Source organism: Thunnus albacares, chromosome 10, assembly GCF_914725855.1.
Source record: "Thunnus albacares chromosome 10, fThuAlb1.1, whole genome shotgun sequence".
Classification (NCBI taxonomy): Eukaryota; Metazoa; Chordata; class Actinopteri; order Scombriformes; family Scombridae; genus Thunnus; species Thunnus albacares.
In genome coordinates, this window is record NC_058115.1 from 19,987,948 (window position 1) to 20,009,849 (window position 21,902).

General features: G+C 41.4%; 1 protein-coding gene across 1 annotated transcript; it reads left to right on the forward strand.

Moving 5' to 3' along the window:
* Positions 1-1,504: 1,504 nt before the first annotated feature.
* Positions 1,505-11,840, forward strand: efemp2a (EGF containing fibulin extracellular matrix protein 2a). The gene is made up of 11 exons (XM_044364623.1): positions 1,505-1,742; positions 4,752-5,034; positions 5,692-5,740; positions 5,922-6,110; positions 6,667-6,789; positions 6,926-7,042; positions 7,704-7,823; positions 7,976-8,095; positions 8,273-8,399; positions 9,039-9,234; positions 10,935-11,840. Exons 2-11 carry the CDS (start codon positions 4,933-4,935, stop codon positions 11,106-11,108), a joined length of 1,317 nt encoding a protein of 438 aa, XP_044220558.1. The 5' UTR covers positions 1,505-1,742; positions 4,752-4,932; the 3' UTR covers positions 11,109-11,840.
* The last annotated feature ends 10,062 nt before the right edge of the window (positions 11,841-21,902 follow it).

Consider the following 21,902-nt stretch of genomic DNA (forward strand, 5'->3'; position numbering starts at 1 on the left):
ATGTTATCGCTCAAAATGTCATTCTGTTTTATGTTATCGTTTTATCCGCTGGGTTATATCGAAGAAATGTTATCATTAACCCATTCCAGAGACAGGATTTACTGATCTTGTGAGTCTTGGGTGGAGATTAGAGACAGAAGGAAAGATATAGAGCACACCCCAAAAGTGAAGGTGGCAGGAGATTTGTAAAGCTCTGGATCAGCAGTTTATGCTCAGCATAGTGTAGAAACTGTATCGATGTCCTAGATTTTACATGATGATTTACATTTACATCATGATTTTGAACCTTAGCCAATGTGTGGGCTGTCTGTGTGTGGTCATTGCAATAAGGGACCAGCCAGGGGGCCACAGTTGGTCTATCTAGGGGGCCGTCGGTGTGACTTTTAACAACACCCCCCCCTCTCTCCGTAATGACAGCTGTCACCACCCAGAAACACAGGACAAATCAACAATCCCTGCCTAAGTGAAGGTTTTATTCCAAAACACTTTAGTTTGGGGGAAAAAACTGGAGAAAAATATAGTAATTACTCCCATAATTTTAAAAATTGCATAATTGCACTCTAAAAATATAAAGATTAGCGTGCTTATTAAAACATATTAGATTATCAACTTTAATGCATGCAGTCATTTTGTAATCAGTCTTACATCTCACAGTATCTTGGAACCAAGCCTTTAATTATAGATGAGTAGTTAATGTTTGTTGCATGTATGTTTTGGGAAATACTAAGTGACTTACAATTGGGTCAGACCTAAACTAATAAGACAAATGTGGGTTAAGCAACATCCTAACCAGTTTGCAACATAACAGACTGCAATTTTTTAAAGAAAAAAAAAAATACTGCCGGAAATGATTCCAAGCGTAAGTAATGGATTAGTCATGTACAAACAGAGAGCAGAAAAGTTGGAACTTTGGTCAAGAGCAATGATAGTAGTTTATTTTCAGTATTTTATCCCAGAAAGCGCCACCAGTTTATTCTATGAAATAAGCAGACAAATTTTCCGAGTAGGACTCCGTGCACACACACACATATACACTCTCTCTTCCACTCTCTAATTTTTGTCCACATTCCATTAACTTCTCTCTCTCCAGCTATAAATATCCTGCATGTCAGATTGGACGAGAGCGAGAGTTTTAGTCGCTTTATGGAAAAAAAAAAAAAAAAAAAGGAAAGGATGGGGGAGGTAAGTATAGATAGATGGGGGGTAAATGGGAAAGGGGAGGGAGGAAAGGGGTGGGAGAGCTTGGGGCTTTTGTGGGGGTTTAGTCTAAATGAAACCAGGTGTGTTGTGGGACCAGTAAGAGGGGGCATTGGGTAACAGGGTGGGGGCAATGTGTGTGAATCTGTGAGTTGTTGTTCCGCCTGCGATTTGGACGGATTTGGAATTTTGGTATTTGGGCCGCAGACCAGGAATTTGTATCCTGGGGGGTCAGGGTGAGGGGGTTTGGAGAGTGGAGGATGGCAGTGCAGGGGGCCAGAGGGGGGGTAAGAATGGGCTGTCCCTCTCTCCTCCCTCTCTCCTCCCTCCTCTCTTCTCGGCCTCCCTTCTCTCTCTCTCTCTCTCTCTCCCTCCCTTTGCATGTGTTCAGCTGTTCCAGCTGTCTCCCCACTCACTCTCTCAGGGTCATGCAGGCAGGAGTTTAAGGGACCACTTCTGTACGCCAACTCAGCCGGGACGACAGCAGCCAGCAGAAGGACACACTGGCCAGAGGGAGACTGAGACTCATCCGGAAAGACTTGTCTGTGAGTACTTTCGCATTTCTTTCATGTCTGACATCAACGTAAGAAGGGATTTGTGTCAAATAGAGAACTAGTGGATGACTTATCAAGTTTGTCAGCGCTTTAGGAGAAGTAAAGGAGGTGAGATGTACCTCTGAACTATTTTTCTGGTACAGGCCATACACGTCACAGTCGCACCACTGCTCTGCTCTGCTCTGCTCTGCTCACTGCACTCCCAGCTACACTTGGCTCCTCAGAGGAGCCAAGATAACGTGGCCCACAGTCTGTGTAGTTTGCTTCTTGGCTCCGTGTTGCAGACACTGTAATAGGAGGGTAGACAGGAAGAGAGGCAGTGAGTCACAGGGCATGTATTATTGTACAGTATATTGCAAAATTCTTCCTTCTTTTACAACACTTAAAGAGGGTGTCCCAATCTCAGTTTAGTCACTCTAAGAGGAACTGCAGCGAAACAATTTGGGTAAAGTTGAATTTATAAGAGAAACTTCAACAGTCCGTATTAAACAAGAGAAACAGGTGCCAGCTACAAACACACACACACTCCTGAAACCTGGATGACATCACATTGCAAGACATTGCTTTTATACAGCCCTTTATATTGCTGTTTATACAGTATACTCCTAATAGCTAACATGTGACAGCTCTACCGTCACTGTATAACGACTCTGGTGGGATTATAAAAAGCAGGAAGGACCACCGATCCCTGAAAACAGCCCGTCATCTGGTGCCACATTGTCAGCACAGACTAATACATCACAGCCCTTTAACACACTTAAACAGAGGGAGACAGAGCAGCATCACCACTGGGAGAGCACAACAGCTCAGGAGGGATTTGTACAGTTACAGTGTGTGAATTTCTCCTGCAGGCCTGCTATCCGTCATTGACTTTGGAGTTTCCCTGAACAGGAGTGAAGCTGCTGCTGTGTGTGATTTGTGTGTGTGCATTTGCAGGTTCACTGCCACAACGGTAACAGAGCGCAGCTGTAGCGCACTGGGCCACCGTGTTCTCAAGCTGCTCCACGCACAACCGAGCAGAACAACACAAAGCTAGCTATGTATACACTACGAGATATGACAGCGTGTGTGTGTGTGTGTGGTCTAAATGTGTGTTTTTCCTGGTCCCCATGTGGTCACTTTTAAGAGCTGCCTGATATTTTGCTTGTTAAATTGTGCTGACTGTGTGAATTTAAAAATGTGTCAATGTGCTGTTACTGAGGCAGAGGCCCAAATGGTAAATAATGTGAGATTATAATTATTTTATCGTTAGAGGTAAATAAGTAAATACAGTGCACAACAGGTGTTAGAACAGCGATATGTTGAGGCTTCAACTGTTATACTGAGATTCCTCTACGTCATCGGTTATCCAAACACCAGACGATGAACTTCTGCACCAGGGCGTCATTGTCTCACATCCTCCTACACAATGAGGAGAGATATGGGAAGTTCAGATCAGTGGCTGGAGGTTTGGCACCAGCTGTCTTCTTATGCGAACCATGGGGGGTTTCCCAGAACCTGATACTCTGGGAACCACTGCTGTGGCAGGGCATCCCAGCTGAAAACTGGCGCCCACATCCTTGCCACGGGCATTCCAGAGGTCCACCGCCACTTGATCTCAAGCGGCAACGGGGCAACACCCACGCATCCATCCTGCCCACACTCAGTAGCCAGTGAGTGACTGGACCCCGCACTGATGGTCAGTTTGTTTTTGGGTGGTTTTGGGTCACATTTTTTCTGGTTGTAAGTGTCCCCCGGGCCAAGTCAGAGAGGTCACGTAATGTGGCTGTCTGATTGCACGATGGTATGTGTTACCGTCTGTGCTCACAGAGCAAAGGCATGTTTTGCTGATTTTCACCGCACAAGTGTCACAAATTGCCGGTGATGTCACCCATCTAGTATTTGAGGGAGTCCACGTCACTGTGCAGCCTTCTGGTTGTCTCAATATGAAATACAACAATAAGCAATGCCTGCAAATGTGGCATGTGGAATTTATATCAGAGCGTGCGTGTGTGTATGCACGTAGACAGGCAGTGATTATAACTTTCCTGTCATGTATTTTAACTGGAGCTCACTGACTTTGCAAACAACACTTGCTTAAACTTTTTTTTTTCATTTCTTCAACTGGCCTGTTGTTTCTACAGTCTTGGCCTGCGGCAGCTGGAATAGATGGTTTGTTTATGTTTAGAGTCAGCTTAAACACTTATAGCTCCTCTCCGGGAACATTAACTGAAGGATTGTTTTGTCTCTGCTGAGAGCAAGGCCCTCAGAATACTCAGCATACATAATTCACTATAAATCTACCTCAAAAACACACTACACTGTGGAGAACACTCTGACAAAGACAGATGCACTCATCCATTACAGAGACACAACGACAGCATCTTCAGAGAAGGAGATTCCTTGTCACAGAGACAAATTAATTTGAATTTGTCTCAGACACTGAAGCAGCTGAGCAGGAGATGTAAAATGTTGTAAAATATGCGAGCAACAACCAGAATTTATGTGCTCCCACCGACGCTGCTCTGATACACAGTAAACCGAACCTCTGGAGGCAGCGCTCAGCGAGACTATCATTCCAGTGAGTTGTAGTCTGCCAGTCTGAAGACACAGAGGGCTTTCTGTTAGCAGCAGCTAATATGAAAGTATTCCTGTGATGTTGACTTTGTTATTTTCAGCTGAAGGAGGGAGCACGTCACGATGTTTATGTTTTTACCTGGCAGTGATTCATTCAATTTATTCTTGCTGCGATCAAGGGGGAACTGTTTGGTCGACAAACAGTGAACCAAGTCCAAGAAGCTAACTGTTTGTGTTCAGACTGACTACTTAAAAATTGGCTGCAGCTCTTTGCTTCGAGTTGATTTATCCATTTCAGCTGTGGGAACAGCTTACAGCGCCGAGCTCGAAAGCACAGCACAAGTGTGTTTTGAGACTGAATCAAACCATTTTTTGATTTCCGAGTTTCTAACATTACCTTTTTTATGTCTTTTTTCCACTTTCTTGTCTCTCTCTGAAATACAGATACCACTTGGCTGCTCTGCACATCACAAGTCGGCTGCCTCTCTCATCTTTAAAGCAGCTCTACCTGTCTGATAGCTGTGTGTGTGTGTGTGAGTGTGTGTGTGTGTGTGTGTTTGTGTGTTTGTGTGCATGTTTTTACGTGTGTTCCTGTCCCATCTCACACCACAATTAGTGCATTAGTATGCAGGGTGTTTGTGTGTCAATCTTGTGCGTGTGCATATGTGTGTCTGTGCTCCTCCGCAGTGCTATTTCACAGCCACATACAGAAAGTGACACCTACACGGTAAGGATGGATGAATCTCTCTTCCTCCTCCTCTTTTCCTCTCTCTGTCTCTCTTCTTTTTCTTTGCATCTTCTCTTCTTTGCTTCTATACCATATATCATACCTGCCATACTTTTTTTTGTGTTGAAATTTCAGCCTCAAATCCTCCATCTTCTCTCTGAGCTTCTTTAACATTCCCTCATCTTCTTCTGGTTTAATATTCCACAGCAGTGTTTGCTTTCCAGTGTTTTATGATAGTGCTAGCTGGGGGTATTTTTGGTTTTAATTCCATGTTTCTTTAGGCCCAGTTTTTCTTTTCCATGCAGGTCAAAGCACTATTTTCTTTCCAGAATGATAATAATCCTTTTTCCAAACAGTGGCCTTAAATTGTTTGAGTTTTGTCGTTTTGAAGTGACGTTTGGCTCAAGGGAAGCAGTTTAAAATGTCACACATCCTTTTAAGAAGGAGCAACAGACTTCTTGTCTTTCTGGCTCAGCACTGCTACACAAATACAGAGGAAACAAGTTTCTCTATCCTCTACTCTTTTTTCATGTCCCACTACTGGGGATTTATTATGTATTATTAATATATTATGCAACTGCTTGGCTCAGAGGGGCTATTCACATCTTTCTTTCCATCATTTTCTCACACTCTCTTTTTCTCTGCTTCTCCTTGCAGGAATGCACAGATGGGTATCATTGGGACCCTCAGACTGAGCACTGCAAAGGTAAAGCACTCTTAAAGGCATTTATTCCACCTCAACACCTAATCCTTATGAATAGTAACAGCTTTGATCATCCTTCTGCTCTCTGTGGTATGTCCTGTTTTTTTGATTTATTCCTAACAAGGACACGCAGTCTGCACTTCATGTTCAGTACCTAACTATGTGTCTCTGTGTCTCCCATCAGACATAAACGAGTGCGAGACTATTCCAGATGCCTGCAAAGGGGAAATGAAGTGCTTCAACCACTATGGAGGCTACCTGTGCCTTCCCCGCTCTGCGTCAGTCATCCCGGCCCCAGAGGCCCCCATCACGCCCACCGAGGCCTTTAACCCCTGCCCTCTGGGCTACGAGCCGCAGGGAGACAGCTGTGTGGGTGGGTGTCTGGTTTTGTAGGTCTGGGGGGTTGGAGGTAGACAGGTGGCCACAGGATGAGTGATCATTAAGCATGTTTGTGTGTGTGTGTGTGTGTGTGTGATTGTGTAAATTTATTGTCAGCGGGCCACAGATTGTGAGGGACAGGTGGCCGTAGCAGGTGTTGGGACTGGAGGCAGCATGTTGGTGCAATCTGCGTGGGTGTGAGTGAGTATGTGTCCACGGGGGGCAGACAGACAGTGTAGGAATTTGGAAGATTTCACACCAGGACAGCTGCTGTGTTTTAAAAAACGGACTTGCTAGCGAGAAAGGCACTGGTGCCGGAGGACAGCGGCGAGGTATTCGCCCGCATGAGACAGCAAACATGATTCAATATGATGTGATATTCTCAGCTGTCGGGTGCAAATGAGGGGAACAGAGCCGTCCGTCGTCTGCCCTCAAACAGTCACACTGTATCATTCAGTCATGTTGGATGAGGCTTTGTTTGCTCACAATAATCACACTTTTTTTGTTTTTTTGCATGTTGTGTCCTTGTACCACATCGCCCACAAACACAGATGTTGATGAATGTGAGCGAGACGAAGATGACTGTCAGCCGAGCCAGGATTGCGTCAACACACTGGGTGCCTTCACCTGTCAGTGTCCGGATGGTTACCGCAAGGTTGGCACAGAGTGTATTGGTGAGATCATCCCTGTTATACATAAGTGTAGCTAAGCAGCTTGAGATATACTTTAGCTGGGAGAGTGAGCGTAATAAACCGTAGGAATGTGGGTATCCCTCTGCTGACTCCCTTCTCCTCCTCCTCCTCCTCTCAGACATCGATGAGTGCAGGTACAGATACTGCCAACATCGCTGTGTCAATGTCCCCGGTTCCTTCTCTTGTCAGTGTGAACCCGGTTTCCAGCTGGCAGGAAATAACCGATCTTGCATTGGTGAGTAACGCCCTCTGATTATGACACTCTGCTGTCACACAAAACACAATCATTCGGTATTCATCACTTACATCCAAAGTATTTCAATTTGATGCTACTTTATACCTCTACTCCACTCCATCTCAGAGGGAAATAATGAACATTTCACTCCACTACATTTTTTGACAGCTATATTTACTATTTACTTTGTGTATTAAAATTTAAATACAGTTTAGAAAATATGATGAATTTTTACAGATTAAACAGAAGTAGGTAAAGTTAGTTTGTGGGGTTTAAAAGATGTACGCATTTACCAGGAGGGAGTCTAACAAATCACACTGTGCAGTTGCATTATGGTAATTGTAGGTTATTGTTTTTGGATCTTACTTTTACAAAGCAGAGTCACAAAACAATACTAAATCACTGCAGTACCCCTTAAAATGCTCACTTAATGCATCAGAAAATTTAATAAAGTATTTAGATTATAATAACATTATAAAAAGGGTAATTTCTGCATAACAAGTAGTTTCACCTTTGATGGTACATTTATCTGTTAATACGTCTGAACTTGAATGCAGGACTTTTACTTGTAATGGAGTATTTTAACTGTGTGGTATTGCTATTTTTACCTAAGTAAAAGTTCTGAATACCCCTCCCTGCACTGTCCATTCAATCCTCTCAGATGTGAATGAATGTGAGATGGGTGCCCCCTGCTCTCAGAAGTGTTATAACACTTACGGCACCTTCCTCTGTCGTTGTGACCCGGGTTACGAGCTGGGGCCTGATGGCTTTGCCTGTAACGGTAAGAGACCTCGTCTGTCTGTCTGTCTTTAAAGCATGTGTTCAACAGTCAGCAAATACCTTGTTTCTATATTGGGAATAAGCTCTGTTTTCTGTTCCTTTTCTGCTTTTAATGATGGGAAATTAATAAAACCTGAACGTGTAACCTGACAGACATTGATGAGTGCAGCTATTCCAGTTACCTGTGCCAGTACCAGTGTGTCAACGAACCAGGGAAGTTCTCCTGTGTGTGCCCAGAAGGATACCAGCTGCTAGGCACCAGACTATGCCAGGGTAAGCAGACCCGCCTCCATTTCCTCCCACGACTAACACCTTCCTCTTTGTGCTTTCAGAGTCAGAAATGCAGCACTGATTCGATCCTTATTCCTTCTTTGACAGCAGCTCTGCTCTTGTACAGTCCTGTCTTGTTCTGTTCAAACAAACAAATCACAAGTTGTTTGTCCTCTGCAGATATAAATGAATGTGAAACAGGTGAACACCAGTGTACTGAGACGCAGACGTGTGTGAATATCCACGGACGATACCAGTGCGTGGACACTAACCGATGCCAAGAGCCTTACGTACAAGTGTCTGAGAAGTGAGTAACACCTTATGAAAGCTTGTGTGTGCTCATACACAAACACACGCTTTTACATACACATACACCTTTTCCCAATTACTAAAATATGTATTTGCTCAGAACGTAACCAGCCCCATTATTGAATATGGCTCAAACTGCAAGATTACTCCAATTACTTTTTCCACATATGAGTCCAGCTTTGCAACCTTTTCTTTTGAACACGGTGCAGTGAAATAACAAAACTATTACAGTTGTGAACAAGTGCTGGATTGGTAACAAGTGTGGGTCAATATTAACATATCCCAGATGATTTTGTAGTATAAATGTGTTTTAGAAAAACATGAAGGATCAAAAATGGCTACTGTTCAATATTTATCCAGATGTTAGGAGAACTTTCTTCTTAGTCATGTTACCCCCTCTGCTGGCTGATTTATGAACTGCTGTTTTCATAAGAGGCATGAAAACTAAATCATAGCAATTAGATGTAGTGATTATCACACATTAAAGCTCACAGTTAATTTTTATAAAGACTCTGCTCCATCATATATATGTGCATGTATATTCAGCTGAACTCAGTGTTGCTGCATCATACATATTGCTGTCTTCACATGTCAGTTATTGATGTTTTTCTGCACCAAATATCACTTTATCTGCCAGCCGCTGTGTGTGTCCTGTCAACAAACCCGCCTGTCGAGAACTGCCTTTCTCCATCGTCCACCGCTACATGAGCATCACCTCCGAGCGCTCCGTCCCCTCCGATATCTTCCAGATTCAGGCCACCAGCGTCTCCCCGGGGGCTTACAACACCTTCCGCATCCGTTCCGGTGACGAAAACGGAGACTTCTACATCAGGGTGAGAAGAGATGTGATGAACCACTGATTCTGACATCTTTCATATTCAAAGTGCACTGACCTTTAAAAACACTTTTATTTAGTGCTAGATGGATATATTAAGAAAACATTGTCTTTTTATTAAACATTAGTCAGCTGGTGGTTACTGGTGGTTAGCACTTAATAAGATGGTGATTCTTTCCTGACCACAACTACTTAAAAAGTCCTTTAACACATTCTATACATTCATATCACTGCATCTTAACAAATTAATTCCTCCTATAAAGGCCAAATATATTAAGAGTTTCTTTTACCCTTGATTTAGAGTGGCAGGTCAGACTGGATTAAGTATTGGTAAATTTAAAAAAAAAATGATTTAGCCAGAGTTTCCAAGGAAAGCTTTAGTGTCATAAGATGAGGTTGTTGTTTCTGCTGTGTTTTTTCAACAAAGACATATTTAAAATGTTGTTTTCCCATTGTTTACTACCCTGCACAGCCCGGCCTTACTGATAGCTTTAATATTAAGAAACCAACCTCTCTGCTGCAGCTTCTCACTGAAGATAATGTAATTGATAAATTATCTTTTTTTTTTTTAATGAACTCACAGGATATAGTCAGCCATGTCTGTATGTCCTGCTGATAAAAAGAGGGGTTCAGTTTGTTTAAACATACCTACATCTGTGCTACTAACAAGACATAAAGTCAGTTATATTTCATAGGAAGTGATGGTTGTGGCCTCATGTAGTAGATACAAACCTGTCTGACTGTACTGTAAATATCCTGATGTGAGAACAAGATTTAACATGGATTTTAATGCCTAGGTTACTGTGTTAAAGCTTTTTTGCTTAGGTTAAAAAACAAACTTGGTTTGTGTTGAAAACAGTGAACCTGTCATTTATCTTAAAACATCTACACACCTACACACATGTGTTTTCACTTATTCTGACTAATTAGACCTGTGTGAGCTCGTACAGGCTGCGTTTGACATTTCACTCACTGTCCTGGGACAGTTAAAGGGGACATATCATGCACATTTCCAGGCCTTCAGTTCGGCCTCTGTCTCAGACAGGCTGTTTTAGCTCCTGTCTCCTTAAGGTCCCCCTCGCGATAAGCCCACTCTGTTCTTACTGGTTAGCTTCAAGCTCCGGAGGCTACATAAACAAACAGTAGTAGTCAGATTTCACTTCTTTTTCTCATTCTTTAATCAAAATATAAACTTCTTAAATACATCCATACATCCTAAATACGATCCGAAATATGTGAGTGGACAACGCAAACAACTCATGAAACAACTGGAACGGACAGCTGTTTGTTGGCATATGTGAATGATCTGACGTCATCACGAGGAGGATGTAGAGGTAACTTTGCAAAGAAGCATTCAGAGCAGGCTGAAGCCCTGGTTTTTGTCTCTCAGGGAGCATTTTTAAATACGTTCACCTCAAGTTTTGTAACTTTGATCATGTTTAGCAAAGATATCCAACATCATAACAGTATAAAAATAACAAAATCACAAAAAACATGTGTCCCATTTATGTTTGTAGCACCTGTTAAGATGGGACAACCTACACCTTTATCATTCTTGCTGAACAGTCTAATCAGATAGTAAGCGGAAACACCTGTGTGGGTACGCAGGGCTTTCAAAGACTCATGTCCCCTGCACACTGACGGTAATTTCTGCAGCAGCAGATATGTACTCAATAACATTTGTTTTGTCTTTTCCAGCAAATCAATAATATCAGTGCCATGCTAGTGCTGGCCCGTGCCGTGTCAGGGCCGAGGGAGTACACGTTGGACCTGGAGATGGTGTCCGTTAACCCGCTGCTCAGCTATCAGGGCAACTACCAGACCAGCTCCGCCCTCAGACTCTCCATCTACGTCGGGCCGTACACCTTTTAAAGATGGAGGAGGAGGAGAAGAAGAAGAGTGGAGGGACACAAAGAGAAAGATGGAGAGAGAGAAACACAGATGCAAAACAAGTGGTCAATGCAGTTCAACCAGTCACTGTGATGTTACACTCTTAGCTTTTAGTCTTCTGAGAAAAGTCACACATTTCTGTCAGCCCACCATGTTAAGTATAAGAACATACATGCAGAACAGCATACAGACACAATGTCTCACAGATAAATAGCAGCTTTAAAATAATTAGCCCAGTCAAATGTGTTCCCTTGTATTTAATCTGTCTGTTCTCACCATTATTTTTTTTTAACTTTACACATATCTGACAGCATCATTCTGTGGTCAGTGTGTATAAAAAGGGATTGTACTCATCTGTGCAGGATGATAACAAATCTGTGCGACATGTTTTTTTTTCTGTCTGCCTTCAGATGGAATGATTCACACCCAGCGTCACTACATTAATCTGTTTTTCACCAGTTTACATCCTTATCTTTTGGTTCCGCTCTGTTTGTCACTTTATCAGCCCCGTTTCCTGTTGACAGATGTGATTCAGTAACCACTCAGTTCAGACCTCAGCATCCCTGCTCCTCCTTTACCCTCCACGGTCCATTCCTTTGTTCGAGCTCTCCGTCACTGCCGTTTGTAGGTTCGTCACATTGCTGATTGTGTTGTACTTTGTATTTTTTTTTTTGTCTAAGATTTGAACCCAAATAAAACAATATACCTTTTAAACTGTGTCTCAGTGAAATTGATTGCCATTTCATTCTTTCATGCAGCTGAAACAATTCATCGATAGGCCTTTTTTTTAGAGGATATGTTGAGATGTCGCAGTAGGAAAAGCACAAGTGTAAATAATAAAACTAATGTTGGCTGAATTCCATTTAGCTGCTCCAGTTTCAAGGCGCTGGTGTTGTGTGTACTGGATCACTGTCACACTGTCATGGCTTAATAGGACACTTGAATGGAACAGAGCCATCATTAATGTTATTAGTAACACCTGTGCTTTCTTAAAAAGGCCAAAATGTTTTTAGGCAAAAATGCCCAAAATTTACTTGTTCCAGCTTTTCAAATTTGAAGATTTGCTACTTTTCTTTGTTTTATATGAGTGTAAACTGATTATTTTTGTGTTGGCTGGACAAAATAAGCAAGTTGAAGATGTTTCTTTGGGCTCTGGGAACATTTTTTCACAATATTCTGACACTTTTGATGAAATCATTAAATGATTGATTAAACTGAAATATTGCACAGCCCCTCTATACACTGGGCCAATTTGATACTCATATTACATACATAAACATTCAACATGGAATAATTCACATTGCCCAGGAACACTCAACATCCACCCTCCTTCTCTTCCCTTGCATGGGACCTAAAAAAGGGAGTACAGGATTTAAAATAATAAGTCTGTGCAAAAAGTAAAAAAGAATAATAATAGTAATAATAATAATAATAATAATAATAGAAATCCATCTTCCCATAAACCGACTGTGGCAGGAGTGGCTGCATTTATTCTGGCAGTAGTTCATGAAACATAACGTCCAGATGACTGTTGAGCCAGAGTTTTAGTGTCAAACTTTGTAATTCTTCTTATTTTTAACCTTATTCTAATTTGGTCCTAATATTATTCATTGCACACTAGTCTTTTAGCATTACCTTAAAGGACAGGTTCACAATGTCTCAAGTGTGTCCTAAAACAACAGTCAGGAGCCCAAATGAACATTGACATGTTTTTCTTGAACACTGACATATTTTTCTTCCTCCAGTTCATACTGACTATTAGAAGATCTCTTCATAATGCACTTACAATGTAAGTGATGGGGGCCAAAATCCACAAGCTGCCTTTTGTGAAAAACGTATTTAAAAATTTACTTGATGCTAATATGAAGCTTAAGTCGTCCAAACGAGTCAAATCAAGAGGATATCTTTCAATATTAGTCTTTTTAGTGCCAAATTCCCTCTTTTTGTTACAATCCTTTGACTACAGCTGAACAGAACTCTGTCTGTCAAGACTCAAAGAGGAAAATGTTTACTAAAAAGACTAACTGTGAAAGATATCCGCTTTACTTGACTAACTCAGACAGGATCTTCTAATGGTCAGTATGAACAGGAGGAATGATTACAGCCAGAAAAACATGTGTCAGTGTTCACTGATGTGTTAAGACAGACTAGAAAAATTGTGAACCTATCTTTTAAGAAAGTGTTGAGTGTTTTTGAAAAATGAATCAGTTGATTCATCAATAATGAAAATAATTGTTAGCTGTAGCCTTATTTCTATTTATTTCAGTCCTTTCCAAAATGACCTCTACACTAAAATACACTTCACTCCAAGCTGAACTGCCTGCATACTAGTATGATAACAAAGAGACGGAAAGCTCACTGCCTCATTTTCATTTCTCTCCTCTTCACTAATAATATAAAATGTTTGACTCCTGCAGTAAGACGGGGGAGATTAAATCTTGTATCCATATCCCAACATCCCTAAATTAGGCAAGAGCGGAAACAAATGGCTGCAGTTTCAATTAAAGAGGTCTGAAGCTCTGCAGCTTTCTGATCTATTTTTGCTGTCATAGTCACTCCGCTTGTGTGCTAACTGATTCTCCTGACCCACAAAAAAAAATTGAGGAAAAAGAGAGAGAGAGAGGGAGAAAAAGAGAGAGGGGAAAGCCCTTATTTCACAGTCCACTGCTGTTTGCTCCGCCCAGTCCTACACACAAACACACACCCCACACACACACCTCCCATCTGTCCTCACTGGGGGGTGATGACTCACACACACAGCTCGTTTTATGTAATCTGAGCAAGCAGCTTTCAGCCACCAGGAGGCAGCAGATCACACAGATCTCCTCTCTCAGCAGTCCAAGAATAGCAACAACCTGAGGAGAGAGTGTTGGTTTTATAACCTGATTGACTAGTGAGCCTACATTTTCTCCAGTTTTTTCCATGAACTCATACACCTGTGGGAGGGAAAAAGTGATGGCAACTTTGTTTTACTTTTTACAAATAAAGTACAACACAGCAACTAAAGCGCACAAATACACCCCGAGCTCTGAAATATCTTGTAGTATAGATTTCTTCTCTTGCGTAACCTGGCATCTTGTCAGAGTTTAAAAGACTGTGATGGCGATCGAACATGACAGAGCCTGGTGATGGTGTTAAAGAGAGCAGTAGGGCAGGAGGTCTGTGTGTGTGTGTGTGTGTGTTTGTTCACGTTAAGCTGTGGCACAAGTCCCCCTGGCATTTCCTGTTGGCACTCGGCACAGAAAGAAAACCTGATTCTGTGTGTTTGCATCCAGTATCATGTGTATGTGTTTGTCCGTGTGTGTGTGTGTGTGTGTCTGTGTGTGTGCAGGGTGTGGGTGTTTACATAGGAGAGCATGTGTTTGAGAGTGGCAGTGCCCACACAGACGAGTGGGAGGAGTGTTTCAGGTGGCAGAGGGCACTGCTGGAGCGCCTGGGCCTCATTTCTGGCACCTTCGCCCAAGTATGATCTCATATCTGGGCAAGCCGTGCCCTGTAGGCTGCAGCGGGGGGATTGGCGTGGGACCGGAAGCAGAGACTCGAAGGCCCATGCATGCAGAGCAGAGAAGGGCAGAGTGCACCAACACACCACTATCACTTTAGAGGACTTCATACTAGAGGAACAAACATGGCGGACAGAAAAAAAAAACACCTTCTCTGTTCTGTCTCTTAGTTTGTGACGTGCTCCCATGATGGAGGTGCAATCTGTTCCTGATTTGATCTCCTCCTATTGCATTACAAAAGCTCTCCATGCCCCCCTCCCCATTACACCACAATGCAGGTATTATATTTATGAATGAAAGAGTGAGGTGGAGTGTCATTTCCCTCCACCCACACCCACCGAGCAGCGAGATTAGTTCATTAACGAAAAGAGCGGGCAGTGGAATCTGTGGGACATCAAAAACAGGCTTGACAATACAAAGAGGGTCAAGTGATTAGGGAGTGCAAATTAGCGAGGGCATGAGGCAGGAAATAGCTCTCTCCTCTGGATATTTCTGACAGTATATAAATATATATATGGAGAGGGTGATAGGAAGGAGAGAATGATTATACAATACTATGTAAACAAGCACATCAGTGACTAACCAACAACCCCCTGAGTTTGTATTCAATGTCTGCTGGTTTTTACAAACACAATATTATATACAAGTTGTGTTTCAGACTCTGTTTTTTCATAAATACATTAAGAATCACACAGTAGAAACAAATGACAGCAAAATGAAACAAATGAGAGTATGCTAATCTAAATTACTGGCAGACTCCAGCTGCTCTATAAGAAAATGAATGGTATCTTCAGTCTCTACTGACTGTCTTTGGATGACTAATAATACTGATGATACGATGATAATGATGTTTTCTACGGCACTTTTAGTCATGAAGTCCAACAGGACAGTGTTTACCAGCCAGAGGTGCCTCTACACTCGCTGGGGGATCATTGGAAAGACAGTAAGGTAGATCAACTAATTTGAAAAAAATATAAATAATGATTGTTTAAAAAAAGCCTATATATTTGTGATCAGTGTATTTGTTTATAATCATAAACTACCAGCTACAATGTGCACAGGATGAGTTAATTCTAATAATACACCAAAATTAGTTAGATAAGTCAACACAGAGTTGAAATTGATTTTTAAAAAGTAACAGATAAATGGTTAAAACATTTAACTACTCTAAGTGTTAGAAATAAATGCAAACTTAACCAAGCCCCCTGAAAAAACAAACAAACAGAAAAGAGACTAAACCTCAGCACCAACAACTCCAGGATCAAGACTGTGTCCACTTTTATATAATTAACAATAACGTTACAACATACAGTTTAAAGTGGATTCAAATGAGCACATTTGGAACATGATGGGTTGGTGGTGAAGGGGTACTTGAGCTCCTGTGACAGGGCTGTGTGGAAATGTCAGAGAAAAAAGTCTAATTGTAATTATATCTAATGTACTAATGATAAAAAACCTACATCTACAGTAAAACCTGCTAACGTCAGCATGCTCACCATGACATGCTGATGTTTAACAGGTTTAATGTTCACCATGTTCACCATCTTAGTTCGGCATGTTAGCATGCTAACAATGCTAATTACAGTTACAAAGTACGACTGAGGCTGATGTGAATTAGTTTTGCTAGTATTTAGTCATAAAGCGAAGTATTGGACAAAAGTTTGACCTGATGATGCCATTAGAGGAAAAGTCTGGATCACCATTAAGTGGCTATAATTCACCCTGAGGGGCACATGAATGTGGCCATGCTAGCAGATTTGTGAGGCTGTAACGCTCATTGTAAAGATAGATAGATAAAAAAAGTAGATTTTAATTTTGACCTGATGATTTTGCAACATGAAAAGTCAGCGAAACATACTGTAAGTTCACAAAGATCATGAATATCTGTATAAAATTTTCATGGGAAGCCTCCCATTAGCTGTGGAGACATTTCACTCAAAACCACAAATGTGAACCTCATGGTGGCACTAGATGAAAGAGATTCATCATCTGGGGATCATGAATGTCTGTACAAAATGTAATGTCAATCCATTGAAAAGTTATTGAGATATTTATGTCTGAAGGAGGTGGACCGACCGACAGCCACGCTACTCACATGGATAAAAAGCAGCAGGCATTTACATTTAAATCTACTGGGAATCACATGTTTGACTGTCTGACAGGATGAATAATTTTCCACACGTAATGGGTTTTGATTGGATTTTGTATTATTTAGAAATAAATCCTGTGGGATTTTCTTTTTTTTTATTATAAGCATTTATCAGAGCAGAAGTGACCTCCACAAATCACACAGCAGCTTAGATGTGAAACGCTCCCTGAATTGCCCCTCTGTAATACAACAGGAGTCATTTCTTGTTAGCTGTGGAAATAATTAGCTTATCAGTCTAGTCCAATTACAGGTTCAATTGCTGGGTATGTTCATTACCTCGGGTCAGTGTAATCTCCTACGAACACCCTGGGAATTTAGTGCAGGGCATCGCGGTGAGCAGGATATTGGGTCACAATTCAGTAATTAACAACCAAGTAATTAAAAATATGACTGTGCATGTGTCTGAGAGGGTGACTGCACATAAAACATGTACTTTATGTGGAGATTCAGGTGTCCACAGAGCACTTTTACAACATTTCTGTCTGACTTTGTCATTCAAACAAACAAAACTCGAGCTGAGACGCTGCATTAAATGAGAGCTGCTGAGACTTCAGGTCCAGATGTTGAGACAGTCTCTCTCTCTCTCTTGTTTCTCTGGAGCCTTGGATGGATTTATATAAGGCTCTAAGCTCGACCCATGCCTACTCTACCTTCAATTTCTTTACTCATTGCGTAAATGTGGTTACCAAGAAACGACAACGTGTTGCTAGGGGTGTGTGGGTGTATAGCAGCAAAGGGACCTATGCTGAAAAGACATTCAGCCCTGAGAAAAATAACAGAAATGGAAAAACTGAAAGGTATGCGGATGCCAGAGAGCAGAGAGTAGAAGCTGGAGTGGAATTTTGTGAATCAGAAAAACACAAACTGATTGTGAAACAGTTATTTGGTCTGTGAGTTTTTGCCGAAAGCTGTGACTGTTTTTGTGAATTCAGATTAGAAACAGCTCACTGTGGATTCACTATGCAGTCTGCAGAGTTATCTCTCATCCTGGTAAAAATATTGATTGTCCCCTCAAATGTTGTCAACCAAGTTGGCAAAATAAGCAGCCTAGTCACACAGGAGCCCTCACATCTGCCAAAAAACCATGGACGGATTACCAAAAAAGTCTAACGGGCACAGGTACTGCAGCCTAACAGGTCAAGGGGCCTCTGTTAGCTTGAGTTCAAACCAGGGATGTCTTGATCACATTTTTTTGCTTCTGATCCTCATCAGTCTTTAATATTTATATGCTGAGTATCTGCCACCTAAATCCAATTCAATATTTTATTGTTATTATGGCTACACAGCATACTGCAGCGACGGTGACATTTCATTAAAATACAGTAAAATTAGTAAAGCAATTTAAATCAAAACAGTAGAATAACTCTGCTTTAAAGACGTACTGTAGCGCCGCCACACCACATAAAGCAGAAGATGTTGTTTAGCACTGGAAAACTTTAAAAAGGGGGATGTTGAAGAAGCAGACCAGTAGGAGTATGTGCTAAAAAAGTTGGTATTTATTAATAACATTTTTAATGAAACAGAGACAAAAATAGCACAAAAAAAGCAAAACAGAAAAAATCTTCAGCCTCATAGCAAGCAGCCACCTCCTCTCTGCTTCTATTGACCAGTGAATGGCATTTTACCTTCTCAGCGCCACCTAACCGGCAACAACCACCTGCTCAGGTAAGTACAGGGTGATCTAAACAGGTACAGACAGTGGGGCTGTAACCTTTTAACAGACTGTATTGAAACAAGCTTGTTCTGTTACTGTTACAACCTAGCTGACGAATGAACAGATTTACAGAAACATTAGTCTGAAAAGTAGCGATTCAACACACAAAACAATGGTGATGTTGGAGGAACAGGGCATAGTGGAAAGGGAGAGGTTATATGGTTAAATTATATGGTTTCTTATATATTTTTAGAGTGTGCTGTTGTGTCTATGCAGAGGATAGTCTTTGGACAGGACTCAGAGGAGTCAGTGAACTAAATACTGAAGTTCAGGTGAAGTTTTTGAACTGACAGCAGCACCTGAGAGTTGTGGTTCACCTGAAAAATGTCACTAAAAGGGACAAAAAAATGACTAAAAACGTGCGTCATCCTAAAAAAAGATAAATTCCCACTGAAAGGTTAAAACACAACAAATCACCCACAACAATCAGGCTTCTTAACAGGCAATTAAAAGACTGCAATATTGCAATTTGGCGATATTTCCAAACCTGCTTTTTATAGTCGTCTCTAATTTTGTGTTCTGTTAACAAGCCAATACAATGATAATACCCAGTGAAAGGCTGCTTTCCTGGAAAAAGGCTTATCTATAACCTGTTACCTGTTTACAGCTTGTTGACATCACACAGGTCTTGTTTGTGTAAATGTATTTTTGGAGTCGCTATAGATAGAAAACAGGTTTCAATGAGGGGGAAAAAAAGCTAACAAGCCACAGCTGACAAGTAATTGACCCCCATCCATTCATGAATCAGCCCAGGATGAATGAATCTGTAAATTGCTCGGGACAGCAGACACAGAATGGGAGAACAAAATGAAGTAAAGCCGTAATGTGAAGGATGTCATGTGATCTGTTTCGAAACGCCTGGTCAATAGCGGTGTATTTTGAGCCACATTGCACAAGGACAGCAAGGGAAAAGAGGACAAATGGACCAAGTCTAAGAAAAGAACAAGGTACAAATGTAGTTTATTGGCTGATAATGAAGCCTATTCAGCACATCTGTTCCTCCCTCACTCTCGCTGTCTCTGTCAGAACATCAACCCACTCTCTGCATTTATGCAACACCTCGCTACGGCTGCTCATCTTGAACATATGTCCGGATGTCATACATTCAAATCAACACTTGAGCTTAACTAAATCCGTCCATACGCTCCGTCCACGGTCTTTGATATGTGCTCGACCTTTAGTCTAAAAATGGGGGGTGAGAGTTAATTGAGGGGGAGCGAGACAGAGAGAAACAAAGGTGGGGTGGTGGTGGGGGGGTATATAGAGAGGGAGTCTCAATGAAGGATCTGCTGCTCGGAGGTCTCTCATGATGTAACACATCTACATCACATCACCATGGCAACCCTGCATCAGCACCAATTTACTGTGGGGAGAAAGAGTCAGTGTCTGTGCTGGTATGTTACTGTACAGTACTCTGCATGTGTCCACCACAAAAAAAAAGACACAATACTTATATAAATATGTAAATATACATATTAAACACTAAATTAATATTTGCTAGTGACCATTTCCAAATGAAAAAAATGATGTTCTGTTAATCAGATGTTCCTGCGATACATGTTTCATCTTTAAAAATGCACATAAATACATGTCAAACATATTCTGATACTGATCTTGTCCTTGTGCAGAGACACGTGCAGTCTCACACAGTAATAAAGCCTCTTGTGGCGGACTCCATCCTTAATAGAAATATCTCAGCTATTTACCGAGTTATTGTCCCCATGTTCTCTTCTGAGTCTAAGTATAATCCAGGGACCTTGAGGAGACAGAGAACTCGAACACAACTAAGAGCACTAGTGAAAAACTTCTGCCCCCTGTTCTGTGCTCTGGCTGCTAAAAATAAACTGGATATTGAAAAGCGAAGAGAAAGGTACAAGGCTACTGGCTCACAAAGCCAAAACCGAGAGAAGGGAGGCAGTGAGTGATGGATAAAGACAGGAGGTGAAGAGCAGCAGTGTGGGTGGAGCTGTATGTGTGTGTGTGGGTGTTTGTATGGTTCATATTCACAGGTTGCGTCTGTCTGTCGATGGATCCATCAGGCTTCAAATCTGACAAAGCGACATGAAGTTAGAAGGTGTCGGAGTGTGAGCTGAGCAGCTGATAACACGCATGTTAAGCATTATGATTACATGCTGGGACATTTAGTCCAGTTCTTCTACTACATCCATGTGAAAATGACTGAATTGTACTTACTTTGTCACATCAACAGCCTCATAATAAAGTCACTGCTATTGGCCATTGTGTCTATTTATCTATTTATATTTTATATAGTCCTTTTTCTGCACAAATGATGATAACTACATTCTCTGTCTGTCTATATTATTTATCTGTATCAGCCTATTTTACACAGTTTTTGTAAGTGTTACCTCTCTCTCTCTCTACTTTACCTAGACTCACTTTATCTGACCGGCATCAACAGTTTTGCACTAATAACATCATCACTTTCAGTTGTTGCAACTTGAATGTTTTTTTTTTTGTTTTCTTAGATTTAATTTCTTCTTAACATTGCTTTATGTTGCTAATTGCTCTCTTGGTTGTATGGTGCTGCTACGACATATGAATTTCCCATCGGGATAAAAAATGTATCTATCAATCAATCTAGAAACACAATTTGGCCTGCATTAATGAATCTTACATTTTCTGTACTGCTTATCTTGTTTAGGTTCATGAGGGGGGCTGGAGCATATCCCAGCATGCACTGGTAAGAGGTAGGATTCACCCAGAGCAATAATTTCACAAGATATATTTGATTGACAGAAGAGGAAACACATTACTGCTATATGAAGTTATGCTTATTTTTTCGTAGTTTCCTTGAATATTTGCTTTTCTCTTGTGAGTTACTGGATAATTTAACTTCTTTAGGATTCTTAAAATGATCAAAATAAAACAAAGGGGAAAAAAAAAATCTCTCTTTGGTTTAACCAGTCACATCTGGTAGACATGTGCAAGCAGTGGGGGCGCAAGCAGAGATTTCTTTGCTTTCAAGGGTCACAAGACAAAAAGGTTGGGAACCACTGTCCAACAGTCTCAAATTCACCTAATATATGTGTCTCCAGAGTGTGAGAGGAGCAGCTAGAGGATGACCTGCAGTTTAACCTCTTAACATCCACCAGGTCGCCGGTGACCCGCTTGAGCCAGTTGTAAGCAGCTTAGCATCACACAGTAATGAATAAAAGCAACTGGCACGGTTTGGCCACTTGGAGATGTTTTGGAGAGGTTCAGGGACACCAGTGACACCACAAATTAAAAACTCCCTAGATCTGATGAGGTTGGGTCTAGAGGTCTGGAATTTTATACAGGTATGGTTGACAAGATGTAGAAGGTATGTGGTGATTTGCATAGTTCTAGCGTAAAGCATGTCCTAGTTATTGTTATTCAAATATGACTCATTATAGACGAGGACCAAAAAC